We start from the raw sequence: 21,404 nt of genomic DNA, 5'->3' as shown, positions 1-21,404 counted from the left end.
TTTCCACCCGACAACGACGATATGTTGGCTACTTGTTCACCACATGTTCTTTGTTATTCAGATTTGTTTTCGCTTGACCTCAAAGTCTGATCCTAGATTCTTTGAAGCACCACATTGTTCTCTTTGCAATCTACTCCTGTGCCAATTTACCCTGTTGTTTGTTGATTAGGGTTCATGCCATTTACTCTGATTTTGCACTTGTAACTCACACTGGAAAAGACAATTAGCTAAATGGCTAAATTGAAATTAAAGTGAAATATAACAAATAAGTATACACTACAACACAAAATACTTCCAAAACGTCAAGGATGTTCACAATTACAACACCAGAGGCAGCTCCACAGATCACGTCCAACCCAGAATTGGCTCAAACAATGGGTTTTATTCGTTCTCCTGCCATGCCGCAAACATGTGGAACTCCCTTCCGAAGGCCTTAAAGGAGTGTAAATACATACCCTTCTTTAAAACCGCTCTGAAAAGTCACTTATGTACAGGCGTCTGGTAAAAAAAAGACATACTGTAGCCTTACCTTCCCTTGACCTCTCTACTGTAAATACCATTTATTTGATCTTTTTTGCTTTACGACAATGTTATATGAGTTAAAAAAAAAAGGACCCCAATTGAAACAAGCCCGGAGGCTTTCTTGCCGAGTTTATCCTTTTTGTTGACCTTGTACCAGTGAACTGTACTGTCATGAAACTGTAACTTTTCCCTTGCAAACTTCTAATAAAGTCTTCAATCAATCAATCAAACAAACAAACAGTGGTTCAGACATAAACAAGTAAGACTCTGGTGTAATTCCTATTTTCAAAGGTTCTTCCATATCATCCACTCTAGATCAAACCATGGTTTTACCCACAACACCTGCTGTTACCCAAGATGTCACTTCAACTACTGAAACAACTGTGAGTTCACTCCCCCTGTCTCTTTATCTTCCACGCTCTCATACACATTATATATGTATACAATAGAATATGAATACATTTTTAAACGTCTGTAATTCTCAAGATTAATACTGTTTCAGGTCTGCTTACTTTTTTTCTCGTGTGCAAAGGCCTATTGATGGAAAGCATACAGAATGCAATTGGTTTTGAATTAAGTCTCTTAGCCTCTTTGGCCAAAACAGACGCACAGTAGTTCTGCCAGGAAATGAGGTGGAGGTCTGGAACCGTCGTAAACACAAACAATTCGTTTCTTATGGAACTATTGTTTGCTTTGAAGGCTGAGGGGTTGGAAAAAGAAGAGGGGTGGGGGGTGGGGAGTATTGGGAGCACATGTGAATGGTCTTGTCCCGTTTATTAAATGGCTGTTGTGGAGGTAGAGTAGAGGGAAAGTAGAGACAGCTGCTCAGTGCTCAGCAACTACTCAAAATGGCTCCCCGTAGGGCATGGGGCTATAGGAGAGACCAACACTCTGGAACACTCAAGCCTAATTTGTACTTGGGCAACAAAAAGAGCAATGTATTTCCCCTCCAAAAAAGAGAGAATTGATCATTAGATTTTTGTTGTTATTGAGCAACACTTTGTCATCGAAGTGTAAGTCCTGCCCAGACAGTGTTCCCTGGACCGTGGCACAAGCAGTCACATCAACCTTTTTGTTTATCGTTGTTTGTCGGATGGAAACCGTTTGTTTTGTATTCCTCATTTTAAAAATGATTTAAACGAGTGAAAATAGACGATGTACAAGCACACAACGCCTCGCATCGCAAAACCATGTATGTCCAAAACCGTTTGTTTTGTATTCATCATTTTAAAAATGATTTAAACTAGTGAAACTAGCCGATCTACAAGCAGTAGATCAGCTATGTTCTATTTTCACTAGTTTTGTGCGACAGTCTTATATGATGAAGCAGGGCTTCGCTTTTACGAAAACAAATTCAAATTTGAAACTTAGAGAGACCATGTTTCTGCCCGACAGTGTACCAGCCCCTATCATGCTGTCAGTATGATGGGGGTGTATATAGTGATGGCAAAGCTTGTTTGATGCCAGTTGTGTTCACCCCCTACGCAGAGAGCCACAGATGTGAGCCGTCCGGTGGTCAGCAATCAGCTCGAGGAGCTCCATAGCTCGCAGGGCCCCGTGTCCACGCCCATGCTGGACCTGCTGAGCGGCCTGCCACACACCATGCCCAACAGGACCATTCCCCATGACACTGCCAACAACCTCACGCGGGTACTGGGATGGCAATCGAATGTGCCGACAGCGCACACACATACACATACACATGGACACACACAGTTATATGTGTGCACTGTGCATGCACGCACACCCCAGTGCACTCGTACAAAGACAGTTCACACACAGATAATATGCCCACCCAAGTGTCCATGAGGTAACGGTTCCACGATGTCCAATTTCTTCCATCCAGGCTTTTCTCAAAAGTGTGGAGGAAGTGCTGTCCTCTTCTGGAGTGGCTGAGGTAGGAGGAGAGTTCACACTGTACTTCTGTCCCACCAGGGATTTAGACAGTATTCATCACACACAGACAATGTTCATACCATAAAGTCTTAGTACGGGTACACATTATTGTGTATTATTATGTTATGCTTTAACTACTGAAAAATAGCAGATATACAAGCTCACAGCGCGGCACTCGGTGCCGCGCTGCGAGCTTGTAGATCTGATATTTTTGAAAAATCATGAAAATTAGAATTTTGATCCGATTCTACAAGTGTCTTTTAAATCCTCCTAAGGTTTTTTTGAAAACCCTATGTTTCTATGTCAGCAATCTGGCCAGCCATCGTCAAAGAAAAGGTCCTTTTCAGTCTGTTCTCGAGAGACTACTATGTCAGTGGTTCTCAAACCTTTTCATGTCAAGGACCCCCAAAATGATATTTATTTGGCCACGGACCCCCATCTCAAAATGTTTAGTTCCAGGGACCACCCAGAAGCAAACATTTAAAAATACATATATTCAAAGATTTGCACACATTTTCACAACTTTTTCAAAAAATAGCAGATCTACAAGCTCGCAGCCGCGCCGTGAGCTCGTATATCTGCTATTTTTCAATAGTTAAAGCATTCAATAATTCTAGGCCTAAAAATTAAAGCCTTAAAGTTCTTTCAATATGGATTGTACTGCAATGCTGTGTGATTATAACAGTAGAGTAATTTGCAGTATCCCAGTTAGTCAAGAGGGAGGCAGTTTATTAAAATGTACTCCCACAATAAATAATACTTGTCGTGTCAATACACTACGGTTTAAAGTATATTATTCACATGACCCTCCCTGTTTGTGCTCTCCCATGCAAGCATGGCATTGCCTGAAGAAAGACATTTTGAGCGAGTTTGTGGTCGCAGTGCACTCAGTGCTCAGAACAAGTGTGCTTGTTTTCATACGAGCAAGCTGAACCAGATGTTACCAGTGCATGGGAACACTGGCCTTGGCCAATAGATACAGCATTCAATAAAGTCCCATATGATTACCTACTCAATTCATTCAGATTCAGTCAGGAAACTTCGTTGTCTCTCATTTTTCCATTGGACAGAAATTCGTCTTAGAAATGGGCTCAGGAAAATAAAATACCAAACACAGCCAATGAGTAGTTATGGTACTTCCCCGCCTGTCCCTGTTTTGTATTGATTATTTATTCGAATCAGTTAAATTTAAAGTTATACCATGTAACTTCTTTTATAAAACAAATCTTAAAATTGTCCTAACTGTTAAATCGCTAAAGTTTTAGAACACCCACTCCGTTATTTTCAGCTTCTGAAGCCTTCTCTTTATATGTTTTCTATGAGCCGTGAGGGGGGGGAGAATTTCGCGGCAAAATTGCGTCATCATACACTACCGGCCAATCACAGCGAGGGTTATACACTGCCGGCCAATCACAGCGCATCTTGAAGCGGGGTCGCTATCACAATATGGCGGCCATATTTGTAGGCGCCCGTGTAGCTTGCCTCAACATAACAACAGCATTTACTCGGTGAAGGAGTCCGTTTCTCCGGAATGCCTGAACGCACAGGAACCAGGGACCCCTCTAAAGATAGATCTCGGCGAGGTGGAGGCAGACGCGGGGGTGGTCCGCGGCGAAAAATGGCCGAAAGACGCGGACGCGACCGCGGTTTGCTATAGAGCTACTGACCTCTAGGTGAGCAACTTACACAGTATAGCTTTAACTGAATACCGGTATGTATATATAACACAGCATTAAAATGGTCAAATAAAATAAATAAAAGTGCAAGGTGAAAAAAAAACTGTAAATAAGAACTAACACATAATCAAAACAATTCTCCTCTCCACACATCAGTTGCACAATGTTTGCTTTGATTTAAACCAAACCTAATTGTATGATCTTGAGCTGATTCAAGAGTTTGACTGTTAAGCATTTACATATTATGCCCTTGTCCTTTAAATATGTCCACATTTTCTTATGGACCGTGTGTTGAGCAGCATTCCACTCCCGTGGTCAGCGGGCTCATCGAGACGGTGGACCGAGTGATGGAACACATGGTGTCGAACTTGGAACCAAGCCCCAGCGCTCCCATCTATGTGGGTGGAAAGTCTTTTGTTGCAGGTCAGTACAGTGTCAGGTGGTGACTCACCCAATCTCTGAATGTATTTTGTTTTTTTTCTTCTTCTTTTTTTTGGACGATTGCAAAGTTTGGGAAAGAAGGATGCATTCATTGTGTTTCCTTGATGTAACACAACCGAGGGTATGCCAGGTTAGATAAGCATGTGTCACATCCCCCCCCCCTTCTCTCTCTCATGGGCGTGGGACTTTTTATTTGTTAATATTTGGTTTGTCCATGGAGAAGCTTGCTCCCGAAGGCTTGCATCAGGGGCGTCAATTGGGTATGGCAGGGGTATGCAGCTGCCATATATACCCTGGGGGGGTATATATGGCGGAAAATATGGGGGAAAATAAAAGTTACTTTTAAATATAAATCCATGAATGTCTTTTTGTCTATCTGCGCTGGTTATTATGTTGTTAAATTACAGTAAAATAACTACAAATGCAAATTTTAACAAAATAGTCACTTTAACAAGGTATTATAATTATATTCTACAGACTTGTATTGTTCACATCTTGACAAAATGGTATATTCCCAGGTTCCGCAGGTCAGCTGCACAGGTGCAATGCATTATTGTTAATTGTGGCACGTTTACTAACATGCTAAGTTTAGCTGCACTTGAAAAACCGTCCCAGGCTGCCATATCCAGCCCAAGAAACCGTAGAAACCTGGGTAAAAAACTGAAAATACTAGGGCTTTTTTTTTCAGACATTGTGAAAATAGCCGATCTACATGCTCACAACTCCTCGCAGCGCGAGGCGTTGTGAGCATGTAGATTTGCCATTTTCACAATAGAACCGTGTGATACAAAATGTAATGCCTCTTTTCCATGAGGACTCCCATCTTTGCCATACCCTACCTAGCTGAACTGACGCTACTGGCTTGCATGGCATCTTTGATCCGCCCTCCTAAGAGCAGATAACGTGTTTGTTTCCTCGGGTTGCGGGGCAGCTTCCCAGAGGCGTCAATTGGGTATGGCAAGCTATGGCAGCTGCCATACCTTGGCTACAGGGGGAAATAATAAAATGTACTGTAATCGTGCCTGTTGCTAAGGTATGGCAACATGACTGGTGTCTTGCACGTGCGCGCGTGCAAGACACCAGTCATGTTGCCATACCTTAGATTTTTCTGAACTGACGCCGCTGCAGCTTCCCCTCCATGTTGGACTCACTTTCCTGTGCCCTCTGACCCCGCACAGACTACTCTTTGATGAAGTTTCCGCAGAACTACAACCTGGACCACTACCGCTTCCCTAAACTGGGCAAGAACTACATCTCAGTGCCAGGGGAAGCTCTCACCATGCAGTGTGAGTGCCTCTAAGCCAAGGGGGGGGGCAACTTTGATCATGGAAAAGGTCCACTATATTTTCACATTCACTCCAGAGGGCCACAATGCATATACAGTCAAAAATAGCAGATATTGTAGATTTGCTATTTTGAATTGGAATCCGGAATACATTTTAGATATTTTGTAATTGGAATCCCGAAAAGTAACACTTTTATTTCATTTCAAATGCATTTATATTTCAGTATGTTAACTTTGTGAACTTAAATACAACTATATTGGACATACAACAAATATTGCGGCTGTGTCATTAAGCTACTAATATAGACTGAAGTAATTAAAGTGAGTCATGTTTGCATGGTTGGAAGTAACAGCTGAAATCAATCAGTATTCCAATATTAACCTGCGGGCCACATTAACCGGGCCGCCAGTTGCCCATGTATGCCTCTAAGCTAACGTCAGTTCCTGCACAAACATTTCACACCACATACTCATTACTCACTCAGTGGCATGTTTGGTATGTCCGATATTGTACAAAGCAAACACATTTTATTTTGAGAATGTTTTGCATAAAATAGCACACGTTATTAAAAGGACATTTCACAGATCAAATATATATGAAGTTATCCTTTGGTGTAATCCTTTTTCACTGCAGCCTATTGTTCAATAGATATTTATCTAAGATAAATAATTTAGTGCAAGATGGATTAGTGTTTTGAGGCTACTGTACCAAAAATAAACAATTTATTCAGCCTATAACCTCAAACAGTTATAGGGAGAATACAAATTCTGGTAATGTCCCTTTAAGAAGTGTTTACAAGCCTCTTTAAGTTGATTGTGAATACTACACATCGGTCTTGTGCTGATTCTGCCAAGACAAAATTGCTCGACTGCAAAGCTATTGTGAGTGGCCAGTAATTTATTATCTTACGATTTACCACAAGGTGTAGGACAGAAGCACTGTGAGACTGCCTGTGTCGCTTTATGGTCCCAAGTAGAAATCCAGTTATGCCTTATATGCTGGCAGATATGGCACAGTATTATTCAAAAGAGGGAGCACTTTTTCTCCAATTAACACTCTCATTAAAAAGAATAGCCTTTAACTCACACAGTGAACTCATTTATTTACTTAGCTCACTTTTTTTTGCCGGTGTTGGGGTTGAGGGAATTAAGGCAGCAATTATGGCAAGCTTTAAAACCATGTTTGTTTGACTCTGCGTTCAGGTCAGATTCCCTTGGCTCCACCTGGGCCCTAACTGCACTGCAGTGCGTTGCCACACTAACATTTTGATGTTCATGTATAAATAATCCATTAAAGCTCTATTATCAAAAAAATGGAATATAGATGTTATTTCTGGCAGGGAACAACCAGGACAGAGTTGACTAATAGTTTTGAACACATGGCTGTCTGTATTAAAACCTCCAAGCTGAGGTTTTATATCCTAATTAAGGGCAGAGAAAGTGTTGCACATTGGGGTTTTTTTTCTCACATTTTCTCCCTCCCTTAGGAAAGTTTTACAAGTTAAATAGCCACCAGTTGGACTGATCGCTGGTTTGATTTGGTATGGGGCATTCTGTTGACCGGGGATGGAGAGAATATGTCAATAACTTGACTTAAATATAACTCGTAAATAAACAAACAAGTAAATAACATCCCTTGTGTTGAAGCATAAAAGGCATGCTCTTCAACCTAAAGTAATGACCATCTTTTTTTTATAAGAAAGCAAAGATTGCCTAAAATTCAGTGGAATATCCTTCTGATTGTGCCATATAATATAACGGCCATATATTTCCTTTCCAAACGTATGTAGGCCTAATCTAAAGTATAATCAAGTGAAAGTAGAGCTAGAAAGGTGAAATTCAGGGAAATTGCAAGTGTGGTTGCTCTGACGCGAGTCACGAGGAATCCTCTGGGAACTGAATTCCGTCGTACTATTTATATTATATATGGTGATTTCAAGTGAAGCATGACCAAAAGCTTTAATTTTCTGTTGTGCAAAGGTTTACAAAAAGCAGGTTCACTTTGCTGACAAATATAATATATTTATAATACACTTCAAAAAGTAACAAGAATACTTAGTTACTTTCAGCGCTGCCGGTGACAACTGTTTAGCGCACTGACATAAACAACAACAACAACTCTGCAGCATAATAACTATATAATATCACTGTCCATCTGTTAGCGATCAACCAGGTCTTGTCACACACAGTCAGAGGATTGAGTGTTTGGGGGGGTTCTTTAAAAAGCGGAACATGGTGTATCAAGGATTTCCTCCAATGTCATTGTTTACCTTCCTGTCTGAAGGTTGTATGGAGCTGGATGGTAGGTCTGAGGGGGGGTTGGGGGGAGGGGGGAGGGGAGAGCCACAGCTCCTGCTCCACTGATTAGGTCACAGAGCTTTCATAAAACTTCCCAGCAACCACGTGGCTTTTGGACTGGAGCCCCCCTCCCTTTTCACCCCTGTGTGAGCATACAGCCAGGGGCGTCACAAGGGGGAAGGAAAGTGGGACTGAGTTACTGGGGCCCAAGGTGGAGGGGCCCTAGCAACTATTGAAAAATAGCAGATCTACAAGCTCACAGCGCGGCACCGAGTGCCGCGCTGCGAGCTTGTAGATCTGCTATTTTCGTGAAAACGTGTGCAAATCTTTGAATATAATGTATTTTTTAAGCGAACGTTTGTAACTAAAATTTTGCTCTTGGGGGGTCCCTGGAAGTAAATATTTTGAGATGGGGGTTTGTGGCCAAATACATACTGTATCATCTTGGGGGGTCCTTAACATGAAAACGTTTGAGCACCACTCACAAGGAAACAGAAGCAGGTTTTTCTTGCACACACATTTTCACATTTTTGGGATATCTGCTATTTTTCAATAGTTAACATTCATGGGGGAGGCCCGCAGTGAATCCTTGTACCCAGGGCCCCGAATTTGGTGTGACGCCCCTGCATACAGCTCTGCTATTAACGCCCCCCTCCCTACTCACCCCTGTGTGAGCGTACAGCTCTGCTATTAACCGGCCAGTGCCAACCTGAGGCAGCAAGGCAGCGTTAATTAACTTCCCTTCCCCGTGAGCATTTTAACAGCGCTGCATCACATTCTCAGCCTTCTGCCATTTGCCTCTCACCTTTGAACGTGTCCCTCTCTGTTTGCAGCTCAAACCACCATTGTTGGCCTCTTCTACCATAACATGCACACCTACTACAAAGAGATCAGCCCGGTCCGGACCAGGTAAGAAGAAGAATGGCTTAGTAATGGCCCATGTGACAGCGGACGGAACGTTCCAAAAGAGAGCTTCCCCTAAACCGGCCTTATGATCTTTTTTCAAAAAGCGATTGTTCATAATTAAGAGATTTATTGGGTACAGCCCTAGTCAGGAAAGTGCACTATAAACAGAGGGGTTTCTGCCAATGTTTCGGTGCTGAGCACTTTTAGCATCAGCCAGAGGAACTTCCTGTGTTGGGGGAAGGTGGGCAGATCCAGGGACGTGCTGGCCATTGGGAAAAGCGGGACAACTCCCGAACGGCCGGTTCATTCCCGGCCGGTCCAGGCCGGCCATTAGGAAAAAAATTAAAATAAAATGTCGGCCCTCGTTCCATTATGGGGGCTGGGCGGCCAACAAAGTAAATCGTCACTGTCGGGCAGAAACCTCGTATCTCCAAGTTTCACATTTATAATTTTTTTCGTAAAGCAAAGCCCTGCTTCACCATATAAGGCCGTTGCACAAAAGTAGTGAAAACAGCAGATCTACAAGCACACAACGCCTTGCGGTGCGAGGCGTTGTGTGCTTGTAGATCGGCTGTTTTCACTAGTTTAAATCATTTTTAAAATGATAAATACAAAACAAGCGGTTTTGGACATACACGGTTTCCACCCGACTACGACGAAATATAACTCATGTAATTGGCCCACTGGCTTGTCACTTGTCATGATCTGAAATGGCAAATCTTTGAGTAGCAGCAGCAGCGCTATAGAGAGAGATCTCTCTCTATAGCGCACAATGAGGGCCTGTCCAACTCTTTTTCCCGGGCTGAATCAGGGGCCCAGCACGTCCCTGGCCTGGGCCCCTGGGCAGGAGAACGGCTGTTCCCCCGGGGCCAGGACCATATCTGTTCCCCTGCCTATCTCTCATCTCACCACTCAGCCTCCACTGACTGATACACCCTGCTATTAGCCCCACACGTCCATTTGCCCTGCCCTCCCCCCAGGCTAACTTGTTACTGTAATGTTTATTTGTTCATGACCTGGGTAAACAGCTTGTTTTTCATGCATGTTATGTTCCATAAACAGACACGCCACTTGTAATTCTCTGCCTGAAATAGTACATTTACTGTACTACCCCCCCATATGTGATTTCAAACAGTACATCTTTAAGACCATGGCATCCTGTCAGCCATAGACCCTTGGAATCTCTATTACTTTGCATCTATTCAACACCAGTGGATGTTATAGTGAGGAGTCATCAGAAGCCGGTCAATGTGATTCAATACCAATAAGACTCCCTAAGGGCGAGAAGTGACCTGTACACTTACATGCACATGGGTGCTTTGGCATTTAGTATACCCCTCTGCTGAGCTCGTCGAGTCATCACTGTGATCAGCTATATCCATATATGGAGATCTAGGTGATGATCCAGTCGTCTCCATGTATGGATATCCAGGGTTTGATGAGGTCAGTGTCGTGATCTTCATATATGGAAATCCAGGTGATGATAGTCAGCAGTCTTGATTTGCAAATGAATTCTGTCTTGGCCATATATGGGGTGTCCAACTGTCCATACAGTATAGGGCATTACCAAATATGGGCATTCCCAGATATATTGATGACATCGGGACATATATGGGCATAAAAGGGACAAGGATGGAATTAATTTGCAAATGTGACTTGTGTAGTCAGTAGTCTTGATTTGCAAATGAATTCTGTCTTGGCCATATGGAACGTCCATATATGGGCATTGTCAAATATGGGCCTAATAATGATTAAACAGGCCAGCTATAGACATTGAGGCGTTACTGACTGACTCACTGACGGACAGGATCTGCCGGGTTTTCATAATAAACTGCGACCTATGGTCGCAATGAGTGTCCCAGTCCTCGGTGGGTGAGAATTCCCCTTTTGAATCATGATAGAAGGGCCCTGCCAACATATCTGTTGACCTTCTAAGAATCTGCTGATGTGACGTTGTGTGTTGTCACCGTGATAATTGGAAAGATGGATCAAAGTCCCATTCTCACGCTACTGTTCAAAGCCACACAAAGTCACTGTGGTGTTGCACTGATGGCCTAGCACAGCTAAACAATCCACCCATGTTAGAACAAGGTGGTTAGTTAGCTGCATTAGTATAGTCTGGCCAAGCCAGGCTATTGCACTGATCAGGGTTCCCACGGTCATGAAATTCCTGGAAATATTTTGAAATTAGAAAAATATTTTTCCAGTACTGGAAAAGTTTGGGAATTTATCAAGGGTCCTGGAAGGTCCTGGAAAAAATAGCTATGCATTGTCTTTGGTTATTGATTTTGTTAATACCTCTGAAATGACAAATTAAACATGGGCCAAATTGTCAAATATTAGAGGCAGACATTGTGAAAATAGCCGATCTACATGCTCACAATGCCTCGCAACGCAACTCTCTCTTAGTGCTCGTCAGGGTGCCGGGTCCCCAGTTAAAATATGATTATTTCGGGGGTCACGGCCTGAAAAGGTTGAGAACCACTGGCATACACCACCTGTCTTTGGGCATTGCGCATAGGAGTATTATTGTTATATAGTCCTGGAAATTGGGTTAAATATTCTGGAAAAGTTTTGGAAAAGTTTTGGAAATTAATTGGTAAAATGTGTGGGAACCCTGACTGATGATGGTTGACCGTCCACTTGCTGCCTGTTTCTCTCGCTCCCTCTCCGCGTGTATCAAAACAACAACCCGGTATCGCCAGTGGAAGCTTGTGATTGGCTGAACCGGAGGTAGAGAGCGCTCCGTTGTGTTCGCCTGGACCGCACGGAGGTGACGAAATTCGGGGGGATGAGGATTTACTATTCTGTCCATAACGGCAGGCGGCACATACGCCAGTCGGCTCATGCGACCGTCGCAGACTCGCCACGCTCGACTATGCGATGTTTCATAACATATATAATCATAAACATTCTATATTTATAAGGTCAAGTATTATACTTAATAATTGGGACTAATTAAGAACCATTATCATAGTTATAATAGGCCTACATTTACAGTAGTTTAGGCATTTTGGTTTGATAAGGTTGTGGGCAGAACAAATTGCCCTTGTTTGTTATTTGACTAATTTTATTTTTATTATAATTAAAGACACTTCATAGTGAATTAGTGATTATAATAAATAGCCTATGCCATGATTGCTAGATCAGATTGTGTTTATAATATAACGCCGGCGGCATGCCTCCGTCATCTCCACCGAAAACAAGCGCTCCCCCCTTTGTTCCATTGTCGGAACCTGGTTGTGGTTGCTGTTTTGATTCACGCTCCCTCTCCACCGGAAATCTAATTTATGCTTTGTGGAACAAGTGTTGCTCGACACAATATCATGACTGGGTCAAGCGTCATTCTGTGTTTGAGCATTCATACTTTACATGACAGCATGCAGCCCAGTTAACCAAAACGAACCGTCCCACGTCTGTTTGTGGACAACGATGGAAATGTATCCGGATAAGTCCACTCCAACCACTCATGTTACACAAACATTTGCAACATCTGTATCCTTAAATTTTTCTTCTGGTCTTCTGAGACAACTTCGTAATCTTTTGTTGTCTTTTTGTTTTGCGACGCGTAAGGTGACGCTTGTTGCAAAAGCATGAATTTGCCTCGTGTCTGTCTGCATCTTTGTCTCCTTTGCGCTTGTCTGTTGTCTCATCTGTTTCTGTCCCTTGGTTAGTCTATTTCAGGGACGTGCTGGCCATTGGGAAAAGCGGGACAACTCCTGAACGGCCAGTTCATTCCCGTCCCTGGTTTATTTCATTATATCTGTCTGTCTGTCTCTGTCTCTGTCTCTGTCTCTCTCTCTCTCTCTCTCTCTCTCTCTCTCTCTCTCTCTCTCTCTCTCTCTCTCTCTCTCAATACCTCTCTCTCCCTCCTCTCAGGATTAACGAGGCAGCTGACTACATGGATCATAAGATCCAGGTGAGCAGTCCCATCATCTCTCTGAAGGTGGAGCCATCGCTGGCTCTGTCAGCCAACCTCTCTGGAGCGCCGCTCATCAAGATCATCCTCACTCATGTCTTGGTAAGTTCAGAGCTTACACGCACAGCGGAGTGCACCAAATCACTCTCTATGTAGAGCACCAGTGTTGTTTTTGACAGCAAATTTTGATTTAGTTTTAGTCATAGTCTGTTGAATAGAATGTCATTTAGTTTTAGTCATAATTTAGTTACACAGTCTGTTGAATAGTCTGTTGAATAGAATGTCATTTAGTTTTAGTCATAATTTAGTTACACAACGCGTCGCATTGCGACGCGTTGTGAGCTTGTAGATCAGCTTTTTTCAGCACGCAACACCTGAGAGCAACCAAACATAAAACGACTCTCTTCTCCACTAGTCCCTCCCTAACATTTTAGTCTAGTTTTTATTTTGTTGACGAAATTGTCAATATATTTAGTCTTAGTTTTAGTCATCACAGCTTAGTTTTTATTTAGTCACTCCCCATCTCTCCCCCCATTTCCTGTCAGTCTACTGTCCTATCAATAAAGGCATAAAATACATTTATGTATCAACTTGAAGGAACCTATTTAGGGAAAAGAGCTGTTGCGCTCCTATGAGGAAATGTGAAAATTGAAAATGTTCCTCTACTGTAGTTGTAAAACGCATAGATGCTTATCTCATATGAACACAAGCAGCCTACCTGTGTAGTGCCAGCTTTACCACTGAACACTGCTTTGGGATTTGCGTGGCTTCATTCACAAACTGCACACATATCTAACTATCGATATAACTAAACATTGGAGAGTGAGTCCACACTGTTACTAGACTCTCAGCTTTGTTGCTCTTTCACTTCTGTCAGTCAGTCATGCTGTGGAAACCGCTGTACTTAAGTTTTCCACATGGCCAGCTCAGATGTTGGGTGTGGGACGCATACCTTATCAAGGAGGAAGAGGGTCGTGGTTTGGCTGAACCATGGGGTTTTGGAATTGCTCTCTATCAAGTCCATCAGCTCTATTTCTAGTTCATTTTGAAGTTGTTATATCAGTTATAGAGAGAAGTTCACACGGTTGGGTACTCGTCATCACCAACACAAAGACGGAAGCATACATTTATTCTAGTTCTTTCCACAACAAACATACGTGCCTTCCAGATAGCAAAGTGATTATGAATATTTGAACTGTTGTCTCAGGGCTATTTCGAAGCGAACAATAAGTCTCCTTTATGAACAACATATTTTTGTGTCTGTTTTTGTGATGGAGCCTTAAGGACATGATGCCAGGATTCCATGGGAAATGCATTTAAAACCTATAATGAAATGAACATCAGAAATATGCATCACAGCTGTAGAACGTTTGCACGAGGATAAGACACCCTTCTTCACATCTGTTATTTAAATACAACTGCTTTAACAATTATAGAATTAATATACTATAACAATTATGAAGTTATTGCCCAAATGAAAAGCCCACCGAAGAAAGCACCTCATTTCTCCTCTGAGAGTATTCTGTTTCTGTGGTCCTCAGTTGAAACATATTCTCTCTCTATTGAAATGAAACACCAAATAAGACTTTTTGTTTTTTGTTCTCCCCTCACCCTTAAGAGCACAAATGAAAACCATGCCGCTTTTTGAAACCATGGCAATAATGCTTTGTTTGCTTCCATTTCCCCCAGTGAAAATAAATGTTTATGCTGCAATTATCTGGCCTGGTTCCTGTGACAATGATTGCTCTGTTTGTTTAAGCAGACACCATGGGAGAGGGCTTATAATCTCCTCTGTTATTGGGAGAGCTAGAGATGCTCTCCAGCTCTGGTGAATGTTGGTTCAAGGTGTTTCTATTTTCATTGGCCCTCCTTTTACATCTGAAGTATGGACATATTAACGACTCAAAAATGCTTTCCTCTTTACCGACACCCGCTATGAACAAGCTCAGACTGTGATGCTTGTTGTCCCCGCCAGGAGGCCGAAGCGGCCGAAGGCGAGGGTTCATTATATTTTCGCTCCTGTGAGTCTGCCTGTCTGTCTGTCTGTCCATCCGTCTGTCTGTGAACAGCTAATCTCCGGCACCATTGGACCAATCGGCAGGAATCTTTGCAGCCCCCCAGTAGGCCTGCCCCCTATTTAGTTGTATTATTATTGGGCTCATGGTGGCACTGTAACAAGCCAATTCATGTTTTGGCCTATAACTGTTGAATCATAGGTTGTACAGCCAAAAATCTTTTTTTTTTTCTTCTCTGGATTCCTGATGAAACTCCCCACATAGGCCATGCCCATTTCCACCTTCTTTTTATTCAGATCACACTTTTTGCTACTCTTCCTACAGATTTAGTTCAAAACTCACGCGAATCAATACATATTATCTCTGTGGCCACATGATTCTTGGCTTTCAAAGTTTGCAGGAGTGGCCCGTTTTGCATAAAGTACCACGACTCATGAACGTAATAGCGCACAATTGATTGATTCCTTAGATTATGAAAAAAAAAACTCCTCATATACTATAATAGGCCCAGGCATTATAGTTTTGCTCCTGTCTGTCTGTGTGTGTGTGTATGTGTGTCTGTGGACAGCAAATCTCCGGCAAGATCGTTGGGCTGATCGTCATGAAACTTTGCATAAATATTGCCAGTAGGCCAAGGAAGAACCTCATGGTGGTGCTTCCCCTTTTGGCCTATAGCTATTGATACAAAAACCTTTTTCCCCTGGTTTCCTTGGATCATGATACAACTCCCGGCTGTCTGGAATTATGTGATGAAGATGTACCGGTATCTGTTAGATTGAGCAGATTCCATTCCAGTTATTACTAACAAAAATATGTGGGCCCTGGTTGATAACCTGACCTGGCGGAGATCTGCGCTCAGAGGAGCGTACCTTTCTAGTTGCATACGTATCATGATTGCAATGTATTGTGCCCATGTACTTAACTTTAGTCAAACTGTGTGGTTTTAGGACTTAGATTTTTATTTAGAACTTGCATGATATGGCACACCTCACTTTTGGCTACCACCCCCAATACAGAAATAAGTCATTTTGCTTTTACTAGTTTGCGAGTGGAGACCAGTGGATGGATTTGGTCAAAGAGCGACTATTTTTGGAATTTTAATGTCTTTGGCAGCTGGCAGATACTTACCACTCCTCCAGAACATGCAGGCAGGGAGAGAGAGCGCTGCTCACACAGCAAGTGGCAGACCTTTCCCGTCATTGTTTATGCCTTACTTTACTGTCTGCACAAGTCGAACCGTCCAGAATGGACTCCCATGGCACTGGTCCAGTGACCAGGAGTAAGTGATTTGTGATTTTGACCTCTCTGTTATGCCACAGAGAGTAGACGAGCACCAACGTTCCTTCATTAAAACCTTGTAGGAAACTGTGTCCGCAGCGCAGGGGCGTCACACCACATTCTGGGCCCTGGGTACAAGGATTCCCTGTGGGTGTTAGCTATTGAAAAATAGCAGATCTACAAGCTCACAGCGCGGCACCGAGTGCCGCGCTGAGAGCTTGTAGATCTGCTATTTTTGAAAAATTGTGAAAATGTGTGCAAGAAACCCATGTTTCCATGGCAGTGGCGCTCAAACCTTTTCATGTCAAGGACCCCCAAGGTGACATGTATTTGGCCACGGACCAAATCAAAATATTTAGTTCCAGGGACCCCCCCAGAAGCAAAATTTGAGTTACAAATGTTCGCTTAAAAAATACATAGCCTATATTCAAGAGTTTGCACACATTTTCACGACTTTTAAAAAATAGCAGGTCTACAAGCTCGCAGCGCGCTGTGAGCTTGTATATCTGCTATTTTTCAATAGCTAAAGAATAAAATAATTAAGGCCCCTCCTCCACCTTGGGCCCTAGTAATTCAGTCCCCCTCCCCCCCCCCCCCCTTGTGATGTGACGCCCCTGTGTGTCCGAGACAGAGGGCTGTCAGCTCCCCCATATTTCTTAGCTCTCTCAATGCTGTCATGGCTACGAGCGGACCCTGTGCGCTACCTCGCCGCTGTGCAAACAACCGCTCACCTTGCCTGTCAGGTCTGTAACTCCAAATGTAGATGTGATTGGGCATCCATTTTCTTAATCTGACACCTGCCATGTGGAAAGGTAAACTGCTATGTACCAAGTGGCGTCACTGAACCGTGCCGGCATTGTGTCGAAGGGGGCCAGCAGCTTCACTCAGCCGAAGGTCAGAGCCGTGTGGTTGATGTCTAGTCTTGTGACCTCGCCGCGTTGATTGATGCCCCTGCGTGTGAGCTCAACGAAACTCGTGAGGTCATGGCATTCCCGTCGGACTTTGTCAGGTCCGATTTGATCATGCCAGTGATGTTGCATGGTGTGGGTCCGACGCCAGGGACGTGCTGGCCATTGGGAAAAGCGGGACAACCGGTTCATTCCCGGCCCAGGCCGGCCATTAGGGAAAAAAATAAAATAATATGTCTGCCTTCGTTCCATTTTGGGGGCTGGGCGGCCAACAAAGTAAATCGTCACTGTCGGACAGAAACCTCGTATCTCCAAGTTTCAAATTTGTAGATTTTTTCGCAAAGCAAAGCCCTGCTTCATCATACAGGGGCCGTCGCACAAAAGTAGCGAAAACAGCAGATCTACAAGCACACAACACCTCGCGGTGCGAGGCGTTGTGTGCTTGTAGATCGGCTGTTTTCACTAGTTTAGTTAATTTTTAAAATGATAAAATACAAAACAAACGGTTCTGGACATACAAGGTTTCCACCCGACAACGATGACATAATAACTCATGTAATTGGCCCACTGGCTTGTCACTTGTCATGATCTGAAATGGCAAATCTTTGAGTAGCAGCAGCGCTATGGAGAGAGATCTCTGACTGTCGATAGCGCGCAATGAGGGCCTCTCCAGCTCTTTTTCCCGGGCTGAATCAGGGGCCCAGCATGTCCCTGGTCCGACCGATACCCAGACGAGGTGTTATCAGGTCTGTCGGCGGCCTGGTTAGCTTTCTCACGGCATTCTGCCGCGGCGCTGATTGGGCCCGGCTCCGAAGGTGATTTATTACAGCTGACCAATCTGGGTTTTGTTGTGGGAGGGGAGAGGAGAGCACCGGGGGATCTGTAGTTAAACATTAACAGAACGGGTACACTATATTGTGTATCATTATCTTATGCTTTAACTATTGAAAAATAGCAGATATACAAGCTCACAGCGCGGCACCGAGTGCCGCGCTGCGATCTTGTAGATCTGCTATTTTTGAAAAATCTTGAAAATTTGAATTTTGACCCGATTCTATAAGTGTCTTTTGAATCCTTCTAAGGTTTTTTGAAAAACCTATGTTTCTATGTCGGCAATCTGGCTAGCCGTTGTCAAAGAAAAGGTCCTTTTCACTTAACTGGAGCTCAGTTAGTCTGTTCTTGAGAGACTATGTCAGTGGTTCTCAAACCTTTTCTTGTGAAGGATCCCCAAAATTATATTTATTTGGCCACAGACCCCCATCTCAAAATATTTAGTTCCAGGGACCACCCAGAAGCAAAATTTGAGTTACAAACGTTCACTTTGAAAATACTTATATTCAAAGATTTGCACACTTTTTCTAAAATAGCAGATCTACAAGATGGTGCCGCGCTGCTTGTATGAGCATTTTTCACTGGTTAAAGCATTCAATCATTCTAGGCCTAAATGGGTTAATACATACATAAAAACTCCGACATCCCCTCCTCTTTCTACTGAGTCCCCTCCTCCATCTCCTCTCCTCTGCTCTCCTCCTCCCTCCATCAAAAGCATCACAACCATGGTATGAAGTGAACGAATGGAAAGATTGATTTCACGAGGGAAAGACGATTTCTTTTAGGGTCAAAATTGAAAAGATTTTTCAAAAAGGGATTTTGACTGGCAGGACCTGACTTTACAGGCTAATAAATCGGTGTGTTCGTTTGGCATGGAGGGCGGAGGAGGGTGGCGGAACGGGCTTAGCTCTCTGCGAACACCGGTGGCCTGCATGGGTCTATCCCGGGGGTCAGCAACCCGCGGCTCTAGAGCCGCATGCGGCTCTTTAGCGCCACCCTAGTGGCTCCCTGGAGCTTTTTCAAAAATGTATGAAAATGGATATTTTTTCTTTTAACGATTATTTTATCGTCACTGTCGGGCAGAAACCTTGTATCTCCAAGTTTCAAATTTGTATGTTTTTTTTTCCCCGCAAAGCCCTGCTTCATCATACAAGACTGACGCACAAAAGTAGTGAAAACAGCAGATCTACAAGCACACAACGCCTCGCGGTGCGAGGCGTTGTGTGCTTGTAGATCGGCTGTTTTCACTAGTTTAGTACATTTTTTAAATGATAAACAAAACAAAGTTTTGGACATAAAAGGTTACCACCCGACAACAACGATTTATAAGGCTTTTATAATTTCTTGCGGCTCCAGACAGATTTGTTTTGGGGTTTTTTGGTCCAATATGGCTCTTTCAACATTTTGGGTTGCCGACCCCTGGTCTATCCCCTCATGGCAGGGCTATGGTCAATTTACTTTCAATATATAACATTTCAATGGTAAAATGGAACCACAGTTGATATACAAGGGAAATGCCCTGTAGGTTTAGACTAGGTGCAAGAAAGGTGTGCAATCGATTTACAGTCTCATATACTAGTAGTGGTTGTAAACCAGGGGTCTTCAACGTTTTCAGGCCAAGGACCCCTTTACTGTGACTGTGAGAGAGATGAAGCATGGACCCCCAGATTCCATATAGTTTCATCGTTTGACAGCACAATCATCAGTGTATTTTGGATTCATGTCAATTTGTGTTTTCAGATATTTAACCACTTGAGCCGTCAATACTTATAAAACTTGACCTTTCACTATGTACTCAGTCTGCTCTTTTTCCCCTCTACAACAGAGTTCTTTGCCGAAAATAGACAAAAAAAGCCGATAAAAGCTCACAACGAGCTTGTCGATCTGCTACTTTTGGCTAAAGTTCTCTGAATATGGACGCTAGGGTTCAAGTGGTTAATATGAAAAAGGAGAAAACAAGTTTCTATCACACACAGATTTGGAGGACCCCCTGTAGTAACTCTGAGGACCCCCTAGGGGTCCCGGACCCCCTGTTGAAGACCCCTGTTGTAAACACACAGGGCCGACGGTGGCTCAGTAGATAGAGCAGTTGATAAATAGATAGAGGTAGAGCCTCTGGATCTGATGGTTCCTGGCTCAACCCAGGCTCTTCTGCATCAAGTCAAGTGTCCTTGCTCACGTGTCCTTGAGCGAGACACTGAACTCAGTAGCTTCCCATTGCTCCTAATAGTTAGAATGTGTTAAATATAGACTCAAATATTCATCTGGCAATAATGCTCTCACGGTGCCAACTTTCTTTCTTTTTTTTCCTCCGTATTCTTTATACATTAGTTCGCTTCTAATTAAATGGTCAGGAAGTGAGGAAAAAAATGCCAGGGGAAGAAATGGAGACTGGGTGGTTTGTGACAACAAAGAGGTCTAGACTTGCTGGAGCTCGTTAATACAGTGTATAAAAAGGAATGGATCAATTGTTCAGCAACTGCATAGATAAACACACAGACGGTAGGGTGCCCGTGCCCCAGCCAGTTAAAGGACCAGGTCACCTCTGGGACAACCAGATCTTATTTTATTGTGGGACACGATCAACACAATCCTGAGTTATTTTTTGTTCAATCTGTGTTTTTAGATATTTTAGTATTTCAGCCGATTTCAGCATGCTAAATGGTAAATGGTGCATTTATATAGCGCTTTTAATCCAAAGCGCTTTACATAGATTGTGCATTACATTCACCCATTCACACACACATTCATACACCGGTGGCGGAGGAAACCATGCAAGGCACCAACCTGCTCACCGGGAGCAATTAGGGGTTCAGAGTCTTGCTCAAGGACCCTTCGACATTAACTCAGGGGGAGCCCGGATTCGAACTGGGAACCCTTCGGGATTTATACCCTTTGTGCTCTAATACCAGTTTCTCTACCCCTGAGCTATGCCGCCCCCTACATGCTACAACTGGTCATATGATGCAAAATGCATCACATGACCAGTTGTAGCATGCTGAAATACTAACATATCTAAAAACACAGATTGAACACAAAAAATAATTCTGGATTGTGTTGATCGTGTCCCACACAACAATAAAATAAGATCTAGTTGTCTCAGAGGTGACCTGGTCCTTTAATGCACTGACCAATACAGGGACGTGCTGGGCCACTGATTCAGCCCGGGAAAAAGAGTTGTAGAGGCCCTCATTGCGCGCTATAGAGAGATCTCTCTCTATGGCGCTGCTGCTACTCAAAGATTTGCCATTTCAGATCATGACAAGTGACAAGCCAGTGGGCCAATTACATGAATTAGGCCTATATTTCGTTGTTGTCAGGTGGAAACCTTGTATGTCCAAAACCGTTTGTTTTGTATTTATCATTTAAAAAATGATTTAAACTAGTGAAAACAGCCGATCTACAAGCACACAAGCTGTTTTCACTACT

General features: G+C 43.2%; 1 protein-coding gene across 1 annotated transcript in view; it reads left to right on the top strand.

The window, feature by feature from the left end:
- Window positions 1–21,404, top strand: part of adgrd1 (adhesion G protein-coupled receptor D1) — a gene marked incomplete at its 5' end in the record, with an annotated part of 74,817 nt that overhangs the window by 9,883 nt on the left and 43,530 nt on the right. Inside the window, 6 exons of the mRNA XM_080737878.1 lie at window positions 2,011–2,172; window positions 2,369–2,419; window positions 4,394–4,517; window positions 5,714–5,821; window positions 8,952–9,027; window positions 12,904–13,045. Coding sequence (XP_080594004.1) covers window positions 2,011–2,172; window positions 2,369–2,419; window positions 4,394–4,517; window positions 5,714–5,821; window positions 8,952–9,027; window positions 12,904–13,045 — 663 coding nt within the window. The remainder of the gene's footprint in view (window positions 1–2,010; window positions 2,173–2,368; window positions 2,420–4,393; window positions 4,518–5,713; window positions 5,822–8,951; window positions 9,028–12,903; window positions 13,046–21,404) is intronic.

This window comes from Nannobrachium achirus, assembly GCF_963921795.1.
Source record: "Nannobrachium achirus genome assembly, chromosome: 12".
In the NCBI taxonomy this organism is placed as follows: domain Eukaryota; kingdom Metazoa; phylum Chordata; class Actinopteri; order Myctophiformes; family Myctophidae; genus Nannobrachium; species Nannobrachium achirus.
Note: the sequence above shows the minus strand (reverse complement) of the source record. Positions and strands in the feature narration are given on the sequence as shown.